This window comes from Oryza sativa, chromosome 3 (assembly GCF_034140825.1).
Source record: "Oryza sativa Japonica Group chromosome 3, ASM3414082v1".
Taxonomy (NCBI): Eukaryota; Viridiplantae; Streptophyta; class Magnoliopsida; order Poales; family Poaceae; genus Oryza; species Oryza sativa.
This window is the reverse complement of record NC_089037.1, coordinates 4,559,447-4,580,795: the sequence shown is the minus strand read 5'-3', so window position 1 is coordinate 4,580,795 and position 21,349 is coordinate 4,559,447. Positions and strand designations below refer to the sequence as shown.

The window sequence follows — 21,349 nt, the reverse complement described above, 5'->3', positions numbered from 1 at the left end:
ATATATATATATATATATATATATATAGTAGTTTCGTTGAGCCTCTTGGCTTCTGGGATGAACCTGTTGCATTATTAAGGACCAAGTGGCGGCTCGATGAACAACGTTGCCATTCATCCGCGAGTACCACATCTCCAGCTGCATCTTTTTTATTACGGAATACATAGACGCAAGCATACACCCACATTATTACAATCAAAGAAAGGCAATATGAAGATTCACGTAGGGCCAAGTCCAGTTTTTACAAGTCAATTGCTGAACCATTTGGGAGCGGACGCATGCAAGGGCAACTGAACACAACCGGTCACGGCCACACAAAAAGTTGTGCTAGTGTAGGGAAATATATCCTATACGCAATACCGGATAATACGGGAACCGAAGCTTCCCGACCTGAAATGGCGTTGCCCTCCGGGCCAAAGAGAGGAACATTATGGCTTAAGCCTCTGCTATGGCTCTTCGATTGTTTGCCTCCCTACAATCTGTACAAGGGAATGGATATACATTGCGTACCAGAGATCAATCATTATACCCAACCAGCAGGCAACAGCATTTAGCTGTTTATTCTCATCTCAAGCAACAACACGCCTGCTTAGACACCGCATAAGGAGGTGTGCCAACATTAATCAATAATGCAAGCCTAAAACTGCAGCAAGGCCTTGCAGTTTCACTCCTATCAAAACATGAACAGCTTATCTCTTGGATGAAGTCACCTTCCATGCATTTCCTTCTTTTTCCCGTAAGCTGGGATGGAAAAGTAAACCAAATCCCAAAATCAGGTAACTACCAATAGAAGCATATGTACTATGCAGCAAGACAAAAGGCAAAGGTTTGACATAACTGCCTAACTGTATCCAAACATATATAGAACTTGTGTTTGAGCACCTATGCTGTAAAGTATTTAGGATGCCCTAAAATATCCAGTGAACACAGGTACCTCAGCAAAACTTAAGCAATAGGAAATCAGCTCTGTGCACACTCCAAAGGATGTAAACTTCCTTCACCAAACTCATGCATTCGAAATCGTTCCAAAAATTCGAAAGGTCTGCACAGAGAATATAACAGTTTATGAATGATAAGGGAAAGAAAATAATAAGGGCAAATATCATGCATGTTAAGGCAACCGGACTGGTTTCTCTCTAATTGGATTACCTCTTAGTATAATAAAAATAAAGTGGAACTGTTTCAAGATTCACTAAGCTTGAGTAAACTGGAAGCAACTAATAAAGCAATTTATTAACTGCATGTGACAGATTGACAACACACTATGGTAACACAAATAGACTCATTCGAAGAATAATCTGACAGCCATATTTTTTTTAATAGCATGACGCCAAACACCTTTAGTGATAACTTGATCCTAAACAGCAAAGTATGGTTTGATGCCAAGCAATTGGTCATGTTAGTTATGGCTTACAGCAAAATTTCACGGTTCCGGGAGAGCTTCCTCTGATTGTTTTCTATGACACTTGATACATCAATTTCGGGTCCAGCAATCATAGATGTAGCGTTCGCATCCGGTGTCCATAACTAATAAAGAAACAGATAAAATCAAATTGCATTCAAGTACTTCAAGTAAAATCATTAAAATATTTCTAAAAATATCAGATTACTTACCTTTATTGTGTTATCTATACCACTTGTTGCAACAGCACAGTCATATGGATGAGATTGTATACAGTTCACAACTGAAGAAAAATATGATGCATGAGAAACAGTATTCAAGGGACAGCAGCAGTGAAAAAAGGAAGTACCCTTACCGGCTCCATCCCCTGCAAGCATTTTAATCAACCTTCCAGTTCGTTTCTCCCATATGAACCATCTACCATCATCACTTCCGCTAGCAATAAACTCCCCTGTTGTAAGAGAAACGCAGCATAGATGTGTTTACGTTATTAAAATGAACCATTTTATTCCATGGATTTTAGAACTCAAATTAACCCAAGTGATTCTGTGTAACAGTTTTAGTCAGTTTTACGTAAAATCTAAAATTTAGTAAGCACTAAAAAGGTTCATAATTCCATGTAACAAACTCCACAAGGAAATATAGCCTTCAGGACAGGGGAGAGGAGATGAAGTGTCTGATAATCTAATGTTAAGTCAATATGCAAAGTAGTATGTTTTAATTAAAGGTCAGTGTATTTCTGTTACTAGAAAATTTGTCATTAAAAATGCAAGTGGCTCATGGAAGGACAAATACTTCAAGTACCACTAAGCAGGAACGCAAGAAGGAACAGCCTAACCTTGTTCACCGAGAAAGCTAGCTTGCTTTATATCTGTCCCCACATTGCAGTGTGCAACATATCTTTGCTTCATGTCAACGGCAACTTCTGGCTGCATTATATAATGGGAAGATGATGTTAAATCCATGTAATATCAGTGGAATACATATATGAACAGAAAAATATCCCATATTAGGAACTTCAGACAAAGCGGTGGCAGAAAAGAACAAACCTGATAGGCAGAATCACCATTCTGAGTGGACTCAGCTGATCCATTTTCACCAGAATGTTCGTCAGTTTGACTATCTCTTCTGTGAAATCTTAAACTTAAACTACCCCGGACAAAACCTGGATCACTATCACGGCTTTCATCACCTGATGCTGATGTTTCAAAGTCCAACTCCATTTCATCATCATAATCTGAATCTTCTCGACCCTCCTGTGATGACGAGCCACTGGCATCTGATCTAAACAGTAGATCACTTAATGAGCGTAACCGCCCATGTCGTGCATCAGTGTAGGTATTCCCTACTTGATCCTTTTTATTCTTCTCAAGTTCAGCTGTTCGAACAAAATAAACCCATCATATATTTTGGAAGTTACAATCAGTAAACCAACATAATAATGCATCTGGTGCATCAATGCAACCACCAAGCCTTAAATCTGCAATACAGGTCAATTTTAGTTTATGTGTTTTTTTGTGAGTTGCGACTTCATGACAACAACTATCTAACATGGGGGATTAATAGAGGGTAACTTAGCTCAGTGCAGGCATGGGAACCAATTTCTTCGTAACTATTTCACATTATGTTGTGTGTGGGAAAAAAATTGCCTGTGTCCGATATACTATGTGCTAACCTGCAAAAAGCTGCTCCTTTATATTTTCCACTTGCTTCACTGACTGAGAATAAGGTGGAACAATAGTATTTAATGCATCCACATATTCAGATGCCTCTTTCAGCCTTCCTAACTACAAATTCCCAACACATGTTCGTAAGAGAAAAATGAAAATCAACTGATTTCAGCACTTCATTTCAAAGGGCATTAGTCAATCCATGTTTCTATGAATTACTCAGCTTACCTGTAATAGTGCTTCTGCCATATACAGATGCGCCTGAAATGATCTGGAATCTATACACCTTGCACTGTTGCAATCCCTTATAGCCATGTATACATCATTTTTCCACCTCCTCTGTAGATCAATATTTAATGATCCGTACGTTTTACACAGATCAGATTTTCAACAACAGATAAACAAAAGCAGGCAAACCTTTAGATACAATCCTGCCCGAGTACACAAGCAATCATGCTTCATGTTATCATCAATATTATGGTCCACTGCCAGAAGTATTGTAGAGCATGCTTCAACCCCAAGCATCAAGTTAGTGCCCATCTCAAGAGATTTTGTTGCAACTTGCATAAGTTTCTTGAACGTATCTACCTGAAACGGGTGCCATTAAAGGCAAAGCGGTTCAACATGTCCAGCAGATCAAGCAAACAGTGTGGTCTGAATTGCAGAGAGAGAGAGAGAGAGCACAACTCACCCTACACACATTTCTTGAAGCTCTGTTTACAGGAAACTTCTGTTGTTTTGAAATTAACTTTGCTGGCTCTTTGTTAAAAGGGGGTAGACATAATTGCTCCTGTACATTGTCTGCTGTGTATCTCACAGAACTCGTATTTTCTGAACCAATAAACAAATTACCCCAATCATTATAATATAAAGATATGATAATACTGACAGGCTAAAACGTAACAAAGGTATCATGACCAAAAAGAGAGTTGAATGATCATACCTAGGTCAACATCAAATAGATATACATGTTCACCACTGTAGCTCAACAGAACCTCCTTACCATTTGGGCTGAACGCAACATGAGTTAGATGCAAATTTGACTTCCTCTGGTTACAACGTAGGCCAAATGTCAATTGATATTGAAGGAACGAGTTGCTTCAGAAATAACAAAATTCTTAAACTAGAACAAAATTGCCTACTCTAGCTTGAATGCTTTAAGCTTTATAGGCCAATTTTTCTGGGAAAAAATACAAATATTCCAGAAGTAGTAGTTTATGTTGAAAAGCACATTTAAAATTTATCCATGACCGTGCAATACAAGGTTATCCATAAAGCACATGTAACAAATCATAAAACTGCTCGCAATAACAGAATTATCAACACTGACTATTACATGAAAATTCTCATGCTAAAGAAAAACAGCCAAAAAAGCTTCATGTGTTCTATCAATCTCCTACCCTGAATTTTTAAACTTTAAATTCAAGATTTACATTTAATTTGGTCAACTTTGAGTCAGCATATAAAATGTATATAGCCAGCACAGCAAATCGCATATATATGGTATTGCATCCAGTAAAAAAATAAATGTTTTGGGGAACATGTGGTCGAACTTTATAAAATTTAGCTATCAAATTCACTTGTGTAGATTGGAAGTATGAAATTGATATCCTTGATTTGTCTTAAATTTTACTATGTTTCATAAAACCATATAACAGAAACTAGTTGTCAAATGTGTGTTTTGGAAACTGCGTTGATGGTACAAAATGCTACTCATTTTATGACACGAGGGAGTATACCCAGCAACAACTGCTACCATATTTACCATACACAGTTGGGACAATAACAATACACTCAAGAACAGGGAACTCACAGTATCAGCAAGGTGCATTGGACAGAACATTTTAATACATGGAGGTGGTTCCTTTTTTGTTTGGCATGTGCTCAATGGTGGAAGCATTCTCCTATCATACAGTCGTGCAAATGCATCACTGCATAAACATCAAGTTGTAAAGTAATGTTATTCAGGTTTAGAAAGCTTAGAATGGATCAATGTATAAGAGTAAGTTAGGTCACCTTCCACCAACAAGGAGCTGATGGGGACGAACAGTGCTGATATCACAAGACTTCAGTGCCAATGGCTGTCTGGGAATATCAGCTAAAGATTTCTTTGCTCCCCATCGTAGATCTAGCTGCCACACAGAAAACAAAAATAGAACCAAGCATGCAACTTAGCAACTATACCAGTCAATTTTATAGCCCGTGTTTACCTTAATACTCTATTTAGTTAATTATCCTTACAATTCCAGGATTCACAAAAACAAAAGGTACAGTGCAGTTACCAAGCCTAGAAGGTAAAAGTGGGAGCCACAACATGATCATCATAAGGCTGAAATGATTGTACAATCATAGTCCAACAAAAGGCAGCATTATGGGTTCATCCACATGGTAATAGGAAATGGTGTACAGATCAATCCTTAAAAAGTAAATCTCAATTGCATGCTGGCTCAAGAGTTCACGAAACAATAATGAGACACCATTTATATTTTTTGGTAAATATTTTCTTCTAGTCATTAAGGACCTCCACGTAATTATTTATAGTGCTAAAGATTACAGGTAGACTGCAATATGGAATCATACAAGGCTACTGAGTTGGGCTCTTATTAGATTATTCCTAGTGGTAACCAATAAATCTGTAACAGAATAACATTTAAACGAAATAACAAAAATACTCCCAAAGGTAAAATTTATCATGATATGAGGTTATTAAGGACCAAACAATTTATCAACCTAGACAAAGTTGCAATGTTAGACGTTATTAGTTGAACCAAATTTTGTCAAAGGGTGGATGACTCACAAGCACATTACGGCATTCCTGATTAGTAGATCTTGCACGAGGACAGGAACTGCACTCCCGAAAATCATGCTGTCTTAGAGTTCCATCCTCACTTGCACTCCAGACTATATTAGGGTTACCAATTTCAACCTGCATATAGCAAACAATACAAAAAATTAAATAATTGAAGACCAGGCAGAGGCTTATAATAATTGGGTAGAAATCTCAATCCACAAGAAACTAGAGCACATCTATATTTGTGTAAAGACTTAAGTGCAGAGCATCATTTTCTCCTTCTAAATCAAGATGATACAATGCAAATATAAACTTCTTTCATGCTCACTTAAGTGCAGAACATCATTCACAAATTACAAAAGACCTATGTCAAGATGATGCAATGCAAAGATAACACTTCTTTCATGCTCTAGAGATTCAAATTCCAAAGGTCATCTCAACATGGAATCTTACAGCTAATTTCTTGATCCTCCTTGAGTGGCATTGGTAAACTGCTGATGGTTCCATAGAAATTTCTACAGGCCTTTTTCCACTTAAACGGGACAAATTAAAAACACGAACCTGCAAAAGAATCAGCAACTCTCTCAGAAAAAGGATCCTAAAAATAACTGGTACCAGAATAGCAGACAGATGAGAACAACTTCTATAAAGATCATACCTCTGCATCTCCTGCTCCTGAGACTATTACTTCATCAGATGTTTCAGGGACAAATTTTGTGCAAAATATGTTTGCTGAATGACCCGTATCAATGTCATGCAACAACTCTCGATTAGCATAACTCCAGATGCCGATCTGCAGGTAGATGTTCATACAGCACTTAACTCAATCAAGCATAAAAGTGTCTGATTTTACTAATCCAAGCATATGCCAAAGAAAAGAGAAAGCCAGCCACAGAGGTTACTAACTACAAACTCGTGTCGCCTGCTGAGCAACACCCCTTTTGCAACAAAATTGTCTAATACAGTTCATATAATAATTCCCTATAGTTACAGCTTAACAAATAGTTTAACTTGATAGAAATAAAGGAAGACAAATCATTGCAAACCTCTTATGTTTGACAAACAACTAAAGAGTTCATGTGCTACCATATTCTTTGAGCCGAAAAGGTCTACTAGATGATGATTACCATAGCAATTTAGCCATATAAAGGTGGCACGACAGGGCATTCAGAAGCCAGAGAGAGAGAGAGAGAGAGAGAGAGAGAGAGAGAAGGGGTGCAAATATCTCAAAACAATGTTTAACATAGTGTTGGGGAGAATTAGAGTTCAAGTGCTAACTACTGAAGATAACATGACACAAGAATAAAGAATCTAGCAAAGTCAGACCCAACCATACTTAATTTTAGAAACTTACTCTAGTGTCATCTGAACCTGATAGCAGAAGTGAGCCCTTTGAATTCCATGCAATAGCATTGACACAACCTAGGTGACCCTGTTATATAGCATGGAGAAAACAGAGACGGTCAATGTAAAAAAAGCAAGAGAACTCTAGCACTTTTTCTTTTGAACAGCTATACAATTTCCAATACAGGAACAACAAGAGGGCCAAGTGCCAAATGTCCTTGTGTGAAAATCAGTAGAACAAGAAGAAAAAAGTAGTCGTGTACCTCCATTTCCTTCTCCAAAGCAAGCCTTTGTACTAGAGAAGAATGGAATTGCACTCTCTTATTAATGTCCTGGAAAAGAAGTCGTTACTAGCTTCTAAACATTTTAGCTACAGGCCTACAACACATATAGTGATACCATGATCAACATATGCATCACGCATCACAAAATGCAAGACCAAAGAAGAAACATTATTAATGCAAGAGGCCAAGTGCCAAAAGCTGGGTTGAAGGTCCTCAACTTCTCCACCGGGTCGCCTCCATGTTTTTCACCTCTGTTCACCCCTATTATACATCGACTCACTGGCAGGTCATTCACCTTAGAACTTCTCATCTATCCTAAATTCTCAACCAACGGAAGAAGCAATCAAGTGCACTCATAGCAGATGCAGATTACAACAACTCGAGCAATTGATAGCCCAAACCCCTTCCCCTGACGCTACGGATTTAATTCGCGCAACAAGCTACCAAAACAACAGAAGGCTCAAACAGCCACGGATATTACCCCCAATCCATAAACCCTTGAAACTCTCAAACGGGTCGAGGAACATAGCTCCAAAAAAACGCGAACCTAGAGCTCCAGCCTCCAGCCCTCGCGAACATACCACAAAACACCTCGCCACGCGTTCCTACTCGACCGATTCGTCCGCCCCCGCGAACCCCTCCACCGCACAGAGCACCCCCCAACGAATCGACCCCCAATTCGCCCCGTACCAAAAAGCTATCCACAAATGCAACGAACCCTAGCACGCGATAGGGGAGGGGGAGAGGCGTCCCGGGCCATCCCGAGGGTGAGGAGGGGGGGGGGGTGCTTACAGCGGTGCCGTGGAGACTTCGGGCTTGCAGGAGGTCGGTGACGCCGCCGTCCGAGAAGCGCCACCGCGCCTTCTCCGCCGCCGCGTGGTCCATCTCCATCTCCGTCGACCGGCGATCTAGCAGGGGAAGAAGGCCAGACCTCGCAGCCTCTTCGCCGCCGCCGGCTGCGCGCGCGCCCCCGATCGCCGTGGGCGGTTTTGGGGACGCTTCTGGAAGCTTTTTGCGCCTTTCAGCTTCCAAGGTACGGAATGGGGGTGGAGGTGTGCGGGGTCAGTGTTCCAGAGAGAGAGAGATGGAGAGAGGGGAAGGAGGGAGCCAGGGAGGTGTTGCTTTTGCCTCGCTGGCGTGGGGGTGTGGGGCCCACTGACGCGTGGAGCGAGAGGATGGATAGACGTGGCCTGTCAGGTGGGGCCAGACTATCGCACGGTCGCACCAGTGCTAATCCTTCTTTTTCATTGTGAAATTAGCCAGCCGAGGAATGGCTTTTCGCCAAATTCTTTTGAAATTCTTTAGGATTTTCTCAAGATATGGGAATTTAAAACAATTTTAACATGGGATTTAACCTGTTTTGACGAATTTCGTTGTGCCTCTCTTTTCTGATTTCTGAATTTTTATGTGATTAATCCAGACGATTGTTTCTAGAGTTTCCTGGTATTTTTCTAATCATAGAATTTATTATAGTAAAACGCACTTGAATCCTACTTTTTTTTTCTTTATGCGTTTCTAATGAATCCTTAGTATCTCAACTTTAAACCATCGGTTATTAGCTTATTATTATTAGTTTTTCATCTTTTAAAACTGCTTCATATTTCATATTTCATATTTATATTTTATTCTGATCCCAAGCCGGGATGGTGTTTTTGCATTTTAGTTAGCAATTTAAAATTAATCATAGGGTGCGTGAGAGAAGAGGAAAAATGAGACAAGGTAGGTATACTAGGCTGTAATAATTTCTTTGTGCTTTTGTTTATTATTTATTAATCATATATTGATGCCATCACCATTTTTGTCCATGTGTACTCCACGTAGGGACATCACATAGTCGAAAATCACCTTGGTTTGGGTTCAGAAACGAAATGTAAAAGGTGACCAATAGTGAACCATGTCATAGTTAAGGGGCGGAAATCGGATCAAGGTCATAATTATAAGAGACCAAATATAGTCTTTCCTTAATTGATTACAGTAGTAAGGTTCTGATATCAATTGTAATTATTAAAACCTGTCTGGCTCTGCTGCAAATTATAATCCAAAACTGATTTTGAATTTTAGAAGTAAACTTAAAGGTTTTCTACATCCCTTCTATTGCTTCTGTTTTCATGATAACTAATCCAGACTTCGTGGTACTTCCAGAGGTAGCGACAGCCGACAGAACTACAAAAAAGGCAGAAGGCAACCTGGTAAAAGAAACGGTGACGACCTCTAGAAGGGAGAAGAATGGCTTGGCTCAATCAAAAGCATTAGACCAACTCATTGCAAACAAATTAAGCAAACAGCTGCATGAGGAACACTATCCCTTGATTTATCTCACTTCAAAACTTCTCTATTTGATTCTGGTTCTGCAGATATGTACAGGGCAATGGGCTTTTTCAGTAGTTCAGTTGCGACACTGATAAGTTAATACAAAGGTAATGTACACAACGAAACATCGAGATGAGGGGAGAGACACCTCGCCCTTTTTACAACGGGAGAAGCAAAAGCATCTACAAAGGGAACCACCTGGTCACATTGCCAATCTACCTGCAAAATTGTGTTGTAACGCCGAATCGAATATTACCTCTGTTCCATGAGTTTAAGTTTTCGCCAGCTCAGGCTGTCAGGTGGTGAGGGTATGTTCTTAATATCTTGATCGTGTTCCACCATCATGATTGAAATTCAGCACAGGGGTCTACCGAACTATCAATTTCCTCAGCTTTCTTTCCACTAGTAAATGCCTTTGAATGAATATCTCAAGCTATGCACGTGCTTCTACAAAGGCAAGCTTAATGCCAAGGTCTCAGTTTCTTCAGAGTCGATGCTGTATGACAGCCTCTGGAAAGCAGTTGCAAATGCCCTGTATGACCATTAGAGTCAGTAATGAAGTCTGCGGTTGGTTCTTGGTAATGCACTCTAGGTAAAAAGATTACCACTTAGAAGTTAGAACTCAACTTACATGTTATGACGGTATAAGTACAACAGTTACTCATTTGAATAGCTGTCGGCGAAGTCTTTAATTCTTCTCTTGATAGTCTGGGGGAGGACAAGGAAATAGAAACAAAATCAGCATGGATACGTCAGAAACCCAAGTAAAAACAAATCAACACAAAGGCAAATGGCAGAGTTAACTACCGAAGGACACACACCTGCAACTCTTCGTGAAGCAGTGAAAAGACCTTCTTCATCAATTTATGCCTCTGTAGGATATATGGTCCACAATCAAACCAGGATAAACTTTATATTAATAGTAAAGTATCAAATAAAATTTCAGTAGATGATACATTCTTGATCAATTGCCTCCCCAATCTAACTAAAAGTTTAATATCAAACTGCGATGCAAGGAGAAATTTGAACATGGATATGCGAAGTGGAAGGGGTAACCCCTTTCAAATTGGTGGAGAAGAATAAATTGAAGTTAGGCATGTACTAACAATAATTGAGCTGTAATGATTATATAGGGAAAGGCAGGAAGAAGACATACTGTGCCCGATTCATGATACATGTCTCTGATTCTTTCCATAATGTTATAATACAGATCCTTATCTCTTTCTTTAGCGACATTAAGATCCTCCTGAACCTTTAGGAATTCAGATCTGTACAAAAAATATGTCAGTTACAGAAGGAGATTACATGAACAATTGAACAGACAACAATGGAGTACTGAGGGTACTTAAAATAAGAAAATTTACACCTAAGAAAATAATATTACGGGACTTTAAAATAAGAAAATTATTGCATACCGAGTTTTCTCAATCTGAATGTTTAAGTAGGAGTAAACTTTGTATTTCTCAGTGTACTCCTGAACATAATCTTTGTATCTGAAAAAGAAGATAATATGTTAGTTTTTTATTCACAAACAACAAAAGAAACAAAATTTCAAAAATCACACATTACTTATTGGCATGGAGTATCTACAACGGTTTACGGTATGCGATTTAGACAAAATTATCCATTACTTATTGGCATGGAGTATCTCTAGAATGCATATTCGACAAAATAACACTGCTCAAATGCGAAATTAATCGTACCACCTATAAACCTGTACAATTCCAGACAACAGATATGATGGGTCACTGGTCGTAAGCAGTCTGAAACAGTCAGTAAAATATTCATATGGACCTCAAATATCACCAGTAAAGTTCAAAGAAGGAAACTTAATGGACAATGGATGTGGGCTATAGACCAGGTAATCCATCATTTGAATACGAAATTTCATGGTTTGGCATTCTAACATCCTAGGCATAGAGGAACTGCTTCAATCCATTTTTGGTTGTTAAACAAAATTCAAGTAATAATACTGGCAAAATAATTATAATAAAAACAACAGCGGGAAGGATATTGTAACTTACTGTGAGAAATCTTTTATTGGACCTTTCAGTTCTGGTTCCTCTTTATCATACTTTGAGAAGAATAAATTATCTTCATCTGAAGAACTGTCCCTTCTCTTTCTACTTGCATCATTCTCAATCAAAGAGTTGTTCCTACTTCTTTCCTCATTTTCTGCTGGGGAAATTGATTTCTGTGTTCTAGAGCCTATGGCATTCCTACTACCATTCTGAGGAAGCTTGGGGGTAGTTTTCCCTATCTTCTTTGGACCTACTTGATCTAGCATTCCAACCTGAACCCTTGTTTCCCTTTTCCCGGGTTTTTCTCCTGGCTGATCTGGATGTAATATGACCACAGGAACTGGATTATCAGGTTTTGACAATTGCTGACTTTGTGGAACATTTCCTCTTTGTTGAGGCCTATTATTATCAAAATCATATCCAGATGCCTTCTTGGGGAATCCTTCCTGATTTATATTACCTCCAATACCAAATTCTCGAGGTGATGGTTTCCTCTGATCTTGAGAAGAGGATAGAGAACCCTTTCTGTTTGCCATACTGGGAATGGAGTTATCCACATTAGCTAATTTACCATCAAGTGATTTTGAAGAACTATTTCTTTCAAATTGCTTCTTTGCCCTCCCAGTCTCATTTTCCAGAGAAGCCTCACGAAATTCACCCAACTCGAGATCTGAAAGCTCTCTCTGGAGCACTTTTTTTCCATGAGGTGAACTCTCGGCATTATTTCTTTGCAAATTTGATGGCTGACCATTACTTTCATTGGAATCAGGAAACGGCATAACACCATCATATCCAACATTTCCTTTAGCACTTTTAGCTGAAACCATGGAATTCACGTCAATGTTAGCATCTTTGGAACGACTGAGCATTTTATCCTCAACTTGGGTTCCCCCATATCTAGCTTTTTTTCTTGTGGCAGAATCATCAGAGTCATCAAAATTGGCATATGGGTCTTCAGCGTGCGAAACTCTTCCAAGGTTACCATCCAAACTATTCCAAGGCTTCTGAACCTTATCTGCCTTTTTCTTAGAAATTGACTTCTCAACCTTATCTTGTGTTCTCTCAGAGTGCATTGCTTGGTTAAGTACATTTGGGCTTTGATTTATCTTTTGCAAATTTCCAGAAGCCAAATGTCTTACTTTCACAGCAGGGCTGCTATCATGTGCATGAAGATCACTATGTGCATCCCAGCTAACATTCCCTGTCTCCTTACTCAGCTTCTCATTCACATGTTTGTCAAGAGGTAAAGTTTGTCTCTGTTCTGATAATGAACTAGTAGTTCCTAAATAATCAGCCTTGGCCCTTTTGGCACTTCCAGACATTACACTCGAGTTCTCATTGGCAGAGCATCTTTTCAACTTGGGTTTGGCACCTTTCTCGTTGATCCTATCCTGACCATGATTTGATCCATCCTTTGATACTGACTTTCTCCTACTGCCATGATGTTTTGTAGATTGGCTGGTTTCTTCCTTGGGTAGGTTTTCACTACTTGGTGCTAAAGGGTCACCAAAAAGGTCCTCATAAGACATTTCATTTGCAGCGTACTTGCTATCAATTCTACTAGGATCTATGCTGGTATTTACCATGTTCTTGCTTCCAGGAATTTCTGGTGGCTTCTCTAAGTGGCTCGCATCGAAGCTATCAGTTGGTACAGCTGTGTATGCTGACTCATTATTGTTGTCATTAAAATTGTTCAAATCAATGTGTGGGGATGCGCTCTTATAATCCAGATTTGTTCCAATATCTATTAGCTCATCATCGCCATCTAGTGCAGTCAAATCTCTTGGCAATGAAGATAATTTAAGTTCATCTGCTGCTTTTCTGTGTGCTCCTCCTTTATCATCATCACTTGTAATATCCACAAATGCATCTGATCCTTCCTTGCTGCTTGAAGAAGCATCACTGTCACTGTCACTACTGCTCCCACTGCCACTTGCAGCGCTTCTGCTTTGGCTCCCACTGTCACTTCCACTGTCACTGCTTTCACTGTCACTATCACTACCGCTTCCACTCTCACTAGATGAGCCAGCTTTACCATCACTGTCATTATTGACTTTTTCATCTCGGGCAGCAGAAACTGGGGAGCCTCCAATGTCAATCCTCTCAAATATATCAGGATCATCCATTTTTAAGCTTGGACCAGCTTCCTCAGTGTTGTCATCAATAGATCTGTTACATACATCAACAGATGACTGTTAAGGTGCTTGGGAGAGATAATTACAAAAACACAGGAAAAATAATTGAACAAAACTAAGGAGAAATCTTCATTAAAACAATACCCATTTGTCACAGTAAAACAAGGAATTGAATTTGTAGGAGAAAAAAAATTTACATTCCACTGCAAGGTGCATACCTTTTAGAGCTTTCTGCCTCTAATCCAGGTTTGAGCAAATACCTCCCTGGCGCTTGGAAAATTGCAATCTGCAAGGATAATAGTGTATTAGGTATGCAACATAACATAGAGCTGATGTTTCGTTAATGGAGAAGATGTAGTGGTGAGTAATGTACTAATGTTTGCCACTCACATTCTTGATGATACTATCTATTTTCTTTGAAGCATTCGGAAATACATCTGCAACAGCTTTCTCCAGGCCCTGCATATATTTCAACAAATGTTGTAAATGATAATTGCTCATGGAGCAAACCTTTCTTAATTAAGTAAACATGTATACAAAACCAAGACATCTATCTGGCTATGAATATTCAAGAATATGATGTACAGAAATGAGACCAAGAACTATGAAATTTAAAAAGATCGACCAATAAATTAAAATGCCACTTAAAGCTTCAAAGAACTGAAGCTATCACTAATAGGGGGAAGGGGGGCGCTTTATTTTACTAGTGATACCCATATAAGTTTGGAAAAATCCGCTTGACTCAATTTTTCAACCACGTATAAAACCATTTAATCTTCACGCTTCCAATTCTCAACACCATTTGAAAAATACCCTCATAGACCAAAGGGAGTCACCATGGCACTGAGTGATGGGGTCACCAGCAATGGTGTCATCTTACCCAAGGATCACCACCAAAATTACCTCTTTGAACATCCCATCGCCATCTGTGTGTGATTGGAGACTTGGAATAACGATTAAAAATGGCATGAGTATGTAACAAATGAACCATATGGAAGCATGAGCTATTCACAGCATCCCTGCTACCCACTACAAAACTGCATCTGTGTGCTACAACAGTAGCAGCGGTGGCATGTAGCAAGTCACCACAGAGCCACAATTGTGCATAACACTATGCACGCACCACACACACACACAGGGGGAGAGAGAGAGAGTACCTTTAAATTCATTCCTTTTGGATTTTCTGAAAGTACAGATATCAAGAGACTTCGCAGCTCATTTGTATTATCATCAGTACTTGCAGAAACAACACTTGCTCGACGACTTGTTCCTTGAGACACCCTATTTGGGGTTGATTTCTCGACTTTACTATTTTCATCTTTATTCAAATCGAATGGTGTTATGACTTCATTATTTACATCTGATCCGGTAGGAACTGAAGGAATGCTCGGTCCAGGTTGCTCAGGAGAAAGCGCTGGTGAAGTGGAGAAATTTGCTTTTGGTACACTATTAGACAGCTTCACTTTGGAAACTGATTTGGTTGGAGCAATAACAGCAGCTGGAGTAGGCCAATGGAAAACATATGCCGTTAAATATTTGCTAATGCAAGGTTTTCTTAGCGGAAGAACATGCGTAGATGTAAAAAGAAATAAAACAATACAAATGAGAGGGTCAAACAAGACTCAAACCTGGATTCTTCTTGTAAAATTCTTTCTTCTGCTTCCAGTTCATCCTCCGCATATTACCTGAAAGAGATAATAACATTAGATTATATAGCCCAAGATCTAACAAAAAGTTTAGGCATTACAGACTCTAATTAACTTTAGGCAAAGAACAGAAAACAAGTTCAGAGCCATTGTAGGCTCATAGCTGTTGCACCTAAAGATATAAAGGATATTTACACCGTACAGAATACTGATCCAGTGCAAGTAATTGAGCTCAGTTATATACTGATGTGTACAAAATAGTTATATATACATATTTCAAATACAAATGCAAAATTGAGGTAGAAAATGAAATCATAATCCATGGTGAAAAGGAAACAAATAATAGTTCAAAGCAAGATCTAACAAAAAGTTTAGGCATTACAGACTCTAATTAACTTTAGGCAAAGAACAGAAAACAAGTTCAGAACCATTGTTGGCTCATAGCTGTTGCACCTAAAGATATAAAGGATATTTACACCATACAGAATACTGATCCAGTGCAAGTAATTGAGCTCAGTTATATACTGATGTGTACAAAATAGTTATATATACATATTTCAAATACATATGCAAAATAAAGGTAGAAAATGAAATCATAATCCATGGTGAAAAGGAAACAAATAATAGTTCAAAGCACAAACCTTCAACAGCAGCAGCAGCCATTGACTTGGCCTGACTCTTAACAGATGGATTTGCAGGGTCCAGCACAATCGATCTATAACAGGCAAAATCACAACATGTTAAAACCATACATAAAATCATAAAACAGAAACTTTGAGGGAAAAATCTATTTATCGGGTGATCATTAATCAGTAGACCAAGAGAGTTATTGAACAGGGAAAGCAGACAAACTTTCGAGATTTTGAGAGACGCTCAGCCTCCTCTGAGCGCATTTTCACAAGGTTCTTTGCTGATTCATCCAAAATACGCTGCACATTCACCTTGCGCCACGCAGAGCCACATTCAAGAAGCAATCCATTTCCATCCTCTCCACTCTGACGTTCTTCATAAATATCACATAATTCACCACGTTCAGAAGCCCATGTAAATTTAAATTCTTTGCCACCAACATCTATAATCTGGTAGGAAAAGAACCTGTCAATACTCAACTCAACAAATGAAATGGGCAACACTATTTGCCATATTGAAGCTATTTTACTCGATACATTAATTTAGTTGGGCTAATCTAGTACTCCCTCCAGGCTGATAATACTTGTCGTTTTAGACAACGGTGAGGAAAAACTTTAGAATCTTTGATTATGAATCATTTTTAAAATATTTGTCTTTCAAATATGGTGACTACATGTATATATTAGTCTTAAAAAGTACTTTAATAAGATCATATATTTGTTAACACTTCTATACATATTATAATGAAAAATAATGGTCAAAGTTGTTTTTTTTAGAAACCGTGTCCTTGTCCAAAACGACAAGTATTATCAACCCGGAGGGAGTATTGTTAAAAACCATACAACGGTTGCAAAACTCACTAGCGATTACCTTAGTATTCCCTTTGTATGCAGGAAATAAACATGCATCCATTTCATGAAACATGAATCACATTGTGCTAGTGCCAAATTAGTGAACCAGTATCTTCTCAACCAACTTTCAAAGCCTAAAAGGGTATAACTATTTTGAAATAGAAATAGCTAACAAATGTAAAACCATAAGCTTATCTTGTCAAAACAAGACAAAGATAGCAAAAGAAATTATTGATGTATCCAAGCAGCATGCTGGATTTTTTTTTTAGAAAACAAAGCAAAACAGTTGAACTAGGATCCATAAATGTCAGTGATGAGACGTAAAGCTACAGTTTCACTGGAGTAACATGTCATGTGAACAAGAAAGTTAGGAACACAAAGGGTCTTGACAGGAAAGGAGATTTGGAGTTTTGGAGTTCCTATTTGAGATTAGTGAACCCTACTGGAGCCAAATACATAGTTGGGTGATTCTACGCTTCTTTAGTACAAAACCAAGTAAATGGTTTTGAAGAAAAGAAATATATATAACTGCTCATTAGAAATTAAACAAAAAATAATAATTTGATATACCCAAAAAACAATCAAAGACCATAGATAAAAGATGTACATGAGCTTTATATGCCATTCCTAGCAGCTAACGGTTACAAAAGTAGGGCCCAACAATGCAATTCCACAAAATTAATACTTCCGCATGGATCATCATTCCCAAAGAACTTTGAGCAACCATAAACAGCATAAAATATCCAAATTCATCCTAGCCAAATAGTGGAAGCCTCAAATAATGATTTGCTCACAGTGATCTGACCAAAGAAATGCAAAATACACAAACAAAACTCCTTGCCATTGGTGCATATACCAAAAGAAATCATACGGTTTATTCCCATCAAGCCAAGGAGACATGTGCCCAAGTAAAACCAAACTAAAACATGAACTGCCAATTTATAAAATCACTCAATAATGAACAGGCAGGGGCTGGATTTGAACAATCCTATACAAAACTTGAAGGTAAAATGAATGGCATATCGACAGGACCAGAATAAGCAATGGACGAGCTCACACTCAAGAGAGTACCATAGAACATCACAAGTGAAATTTAAGTATTTAACGATCCTAACAACATTTGGGATAACACAGCATCATGCCAAAACGATTCAGAGCATCTCAAGCACCAGGCAGTAAAATTGAGCAAATATAAATGCAAATTACACAGTGAACTAACCTAAACTCAGGAACGATGTTACAGGAAAACCAAAAACTGGTATTCCAGATGAAAATAATCTCGAGTTATGAACTTAAGACACATATGCCATAACAAGCAAAATTTAGAAATCAGTTAGGTTTTAACTTCAGAAGAAACTCGCGGGGACAGAACTTGACGACGGAGTGAGATGGAGGGAGGGAGGGGAGGGAAGCTCACGTTCTCCGAGGAGTTGTACATGTTAGGGTTGAACTTGATGCGAGCGCCGCTGCCCGATTCCTCGGCACGCCGGATCTCGTCGACGAGGTCAGGGGTCAGCCTTATGATTGCCGCGAAGGCCGGCGGGCCACTGGACTCCAGGCTGAACGACTCCTCCCGCCCGGCCGCCTGCGCCGCCGCCGCCGCCGCCGCCGCGGCGGCGGCGGCCGCAGCGGCGCCGCGACCGCGGGGGGGCGCGGGCATGCCGCCGATAGAGGGGCCAGCCCCACGGCCGCGGCCGTGGGGGGCTGGCGGGCGCTTCGCGGCTCCGCCCCCGCCGCCGCGGCCGCCGCCACGGCCGCCGAGCTTGTACATCGTCCCCCGCGGCAAGCGGCGCCGCCGGCGGGGAGGGGGGGGGTCCTTTGGGGCTCGAAGGCGGAGAGTAGCGAAGACGCCGAAGAGGAGGGCGCAGAAATCGTATAAGTTTTCCTTTTCTATTTTTCCCGTTTTTAGTTTGGATTTTGGAGTATTTTTTATTTTCTATTTGTGTTTTGTTGTTTGGGTTGGATCCCCTTTTCCGTTTATAAGTTCAAGCACAATAGTACCAACTAGTATTACCAATTGTAAACTTTGACAGGACCAAAAGGGAAATCACTCGCAGTAAGTTAAATTACCATAGAGAAATCACGGTTGCACGACACTCTTCACCCCTTGAACACAAACCATACGACACATATACTCCCTCCTTCCCTAGATGTTTGACGACGTTGACTTTTTTAAATATGTTTGACCGTTCGTCTTATTCAAAAACTTTTGTAATATGTGTAAAACTATATGTATACATAAAAATATATTTAACAATAAATCAAATGATAGAAAAAGAATTAACAATTACTTAATTTTTTTGAATAAGACGAACGGTCAAACATTTTTAAAAAAGTCAACAGCGTCAAATATTTTAGGATGGAGGTAGTATATGTTTTATCCATTCTTAATGGATGATCAGTTGGATGACTAAAACGTAACTTTGTTTGGAAAAGTTTTTAGGGCTGTATTGGACATCAAGGGCTATGAACCTTTTCCCCGTTACATTACACGTAAAACAGAGTGATGAATAAGAACATAGTTCATCCGTTACATGTTAAGTGTTGTTGTGAATTTTTATTTTTAGCGTTTGACCGTCTATTTTATTTGAATTTTTTTATTATTAGTTTTTCTTATGCTATTAAGTATTAGTTACTTAAATTTTGATTAATATGATTATTTAAAGTAATATTTTAATATATTTTTTTAAAAAAACACACCATTTAACAATTTTAAAATCGTGTATGCGAAAAACAAGTAAGTAAGTAAAGATTGAGAAAGAGGAGAAAAAACTGTCCTAATATAAGCAAGACAAGCTACATTTATAAAGCCTTACATTTTTATATAGTCCAAAATCATACTCCAAATTTGACCAATAGTAAAACTCTACTCAATTTATTTCTCTTGGTTCTAAAATGAACAAATCACGTATAAGACGTGATATATCTTAAATCTGATACTACCTCACATGCCAATTTATTTATTTTTGGACCTTTCTCCATGTCTCATTAGTTGATGTCTCTCTAAATAAGGCCGCTGGGCCCAAAAAAGACCCAAGAGACACACACGGTAGAGCCACAAAAACACACGATCGACAGAACAGCACCCGCCGTGCGCCCCCAGAGCAGAGCAGCGGCACCGCTTCCCAGCGAATCGGCGATAGCGAGCCGGCATCGTCCGATGGTGCTCTCGGCCGGCGGAACACGCGACCAACACAGCGTGCAGGTAGGCAGGCAGATGGTGAATTTCCTTATCCACGCACCACGCACCCGCACACATGTCCGGGAGACATCATCCCGCACACGCATATTCTCGCCTCCGCGCGCCCCGTGCAACGTGCTGCATCCCAGAAAAGCAGCTCCAGCCTCCCGGATGAAAAGCTCCTCCTCCCCTTACTACTCACTTAGGCTCGTTTGAATAGCATGATTAAGAAAAACAAGAGACATGAAAAACAGAAGTACAAGTATACAGAAAATTACAAAACGTAGGAAAAATATATAAATGACCGTTTGATCGGACCGCAAGAAAAATACAGGAATTAGATGAGAAAGGTAAACTCAAAAGGAAATTTTTCAAGAGATTGTAGCTCTTGGTAAGTTTCCTCTAAAATCTATATACGATGAACCAGTAAGTTTTCTCTAAAATCTATGTACAATGAACCATTCCATAGGAGTTTCATAGGATTTGGAAAACCTCAATCTTTTGAATCAAATGATTATTAGGAAAATTCATATAGGATTTAAATCCTACGAAATTCCTTCGTAGGATTTTTGATTCAAATGGGCCATTGCTGATACCGTAAAGTAGTAGTAAAGCTACCGTCAAGAATCCAGCACTGCAACTAGCTAAGCTAGTAGTAGTAGCTGACGAGCAAGCAAGCAACAACCGGACAGCGGTAGTGCTGCTGCTGCTAGACTGCTAGTGCATTGGACCGGATATGTATTACTCCCAGAGGAGAAAGTGATGTTTCCTTTGTTTCAGCTCTATCCCACAGGAGAAAGTGGTCACTGGACCCTCACTACTTCGCCATTGATGCTCGCCCAACCGGGAGATGGCTTTATTATAGAGTAATCATCGACAAAAAAGGCCGTCAACCACCGGAGATGATGGCGGGAATATGCTTCCTGCCGTGGAGTTCAGTTCAGTCACAACTCACATAGGACTACAGCCTACAGGAGCGAGCTGAGCTGCACTTACATTGCTACTACTAGTATCAATGTATCATGTATACTTCCTGGCCGTATTGGAGCGTGCCAGATCGCATGAACTCACACAACCAATTCGC

At 39.4% G+C, this 21,349-nt stretch overlaps 2 protein-coding genes across 4 annotated transcripts; both read right to left on the bottom strand.

Annotated features, from left to right (window-relative positions):
* Window positions 1–124: 124 nt before the first annotated feature.
* On the bottom strand, window positions 125–8,577 carry LOC4331878 (protein ALTERED SEED GERMINATION 2). 2 transcript variants are annotated; one of them, XM_026024344.2, is made up of 21 exons: window positions 8,284–8,577; window positions 7,471–7,539; window positions 7,218–7,295; window positions 6,522–6,656; window positions 6,317–6,424; window positions 5,870–5,998; window positions 5,089–5,204; window positions 4,886–5,003; window positions 4,016–4,121; window positions 3,764–3,903; window positions 3,490–3,660; window positions 3,301–3,411; window positions 3,078–3,189; window positions 2,595–2,780; window positions 2,452–2,486; window positions 2,241–2,331; window positions 1,758–1,853; window positions 1,615–1,685; window positions 1,415–1,527; window positions 935–1,042; window positions 125–741 (listed from the first exon to the last, which is right to left on the bottom strand). In XM_026024344.2, the coding sequence occupies exons 1-20, from the start codon at window positions 8,380–8,382 to the stop codon at window positions 961–963; spliced, it is 2,166 nt and encodes a 721-aa protein (XP_025880129.1). In that variant the 5' UTR covers window positions 8,383–8,577; the 3' UTR covers window positions 125–741; window positions 935–960. The 2 variants fall into 2 exon arrangements, with proteins under 2 accessions (XP_025880129.1, XP_025880128.1); XM_026024343.2 differs by having other exon boundaries at window positions 2,452–2,780.
* Window positions 8,578–9,781: 1,204 nt separating this feature from the next.
* On the bottom strand, window positions 9,782–18,936 carry LOC112938316 (uncharacterized). Of its 2 annotated transcripts, none has more exons than XM_026024341.2 (13): window positions 18,502–18,936; window positions 16,456–16,682; window positions 16,245–16,318; window positions 15,586–15,642; window positions 15,115–15,455; window positions 14,348–14,416; window positions 14,176–14,243; window positions 11,826–13,991; window positions 11,217–11,294; window positions 10,958–11,069; window positions 10,623–10,673; window positions 10,433–10,509; window positions 9,782–10,333 (listed from the first exon to the last, which is right to left on the bottom strand). In XM_026024341.2, exons 1-12 carry the CDS (start codon window positions 18,853–18,855, stop codon window positions 10,459–10,461), a joined length of 3,648 nt encoding a protein of 1,215 aa, XP_025880126.1. In that variant the 5' UTR covers window positions 18,856–18,936; the 3' UTR covers window positions 9,782–10,333; window positions 10,433–10,458. The 2 variants fall into 2 exon arrangements, with proteins under 2 accessions (XP_025880126.1, XP_025880127.2); XM_026024342.2 differs by having other exon boundaries at window positions 16,545–16,682.
* Between the last annotated feature and the right edge of the window lie 2,413 nt (window positions 18,937–21,349).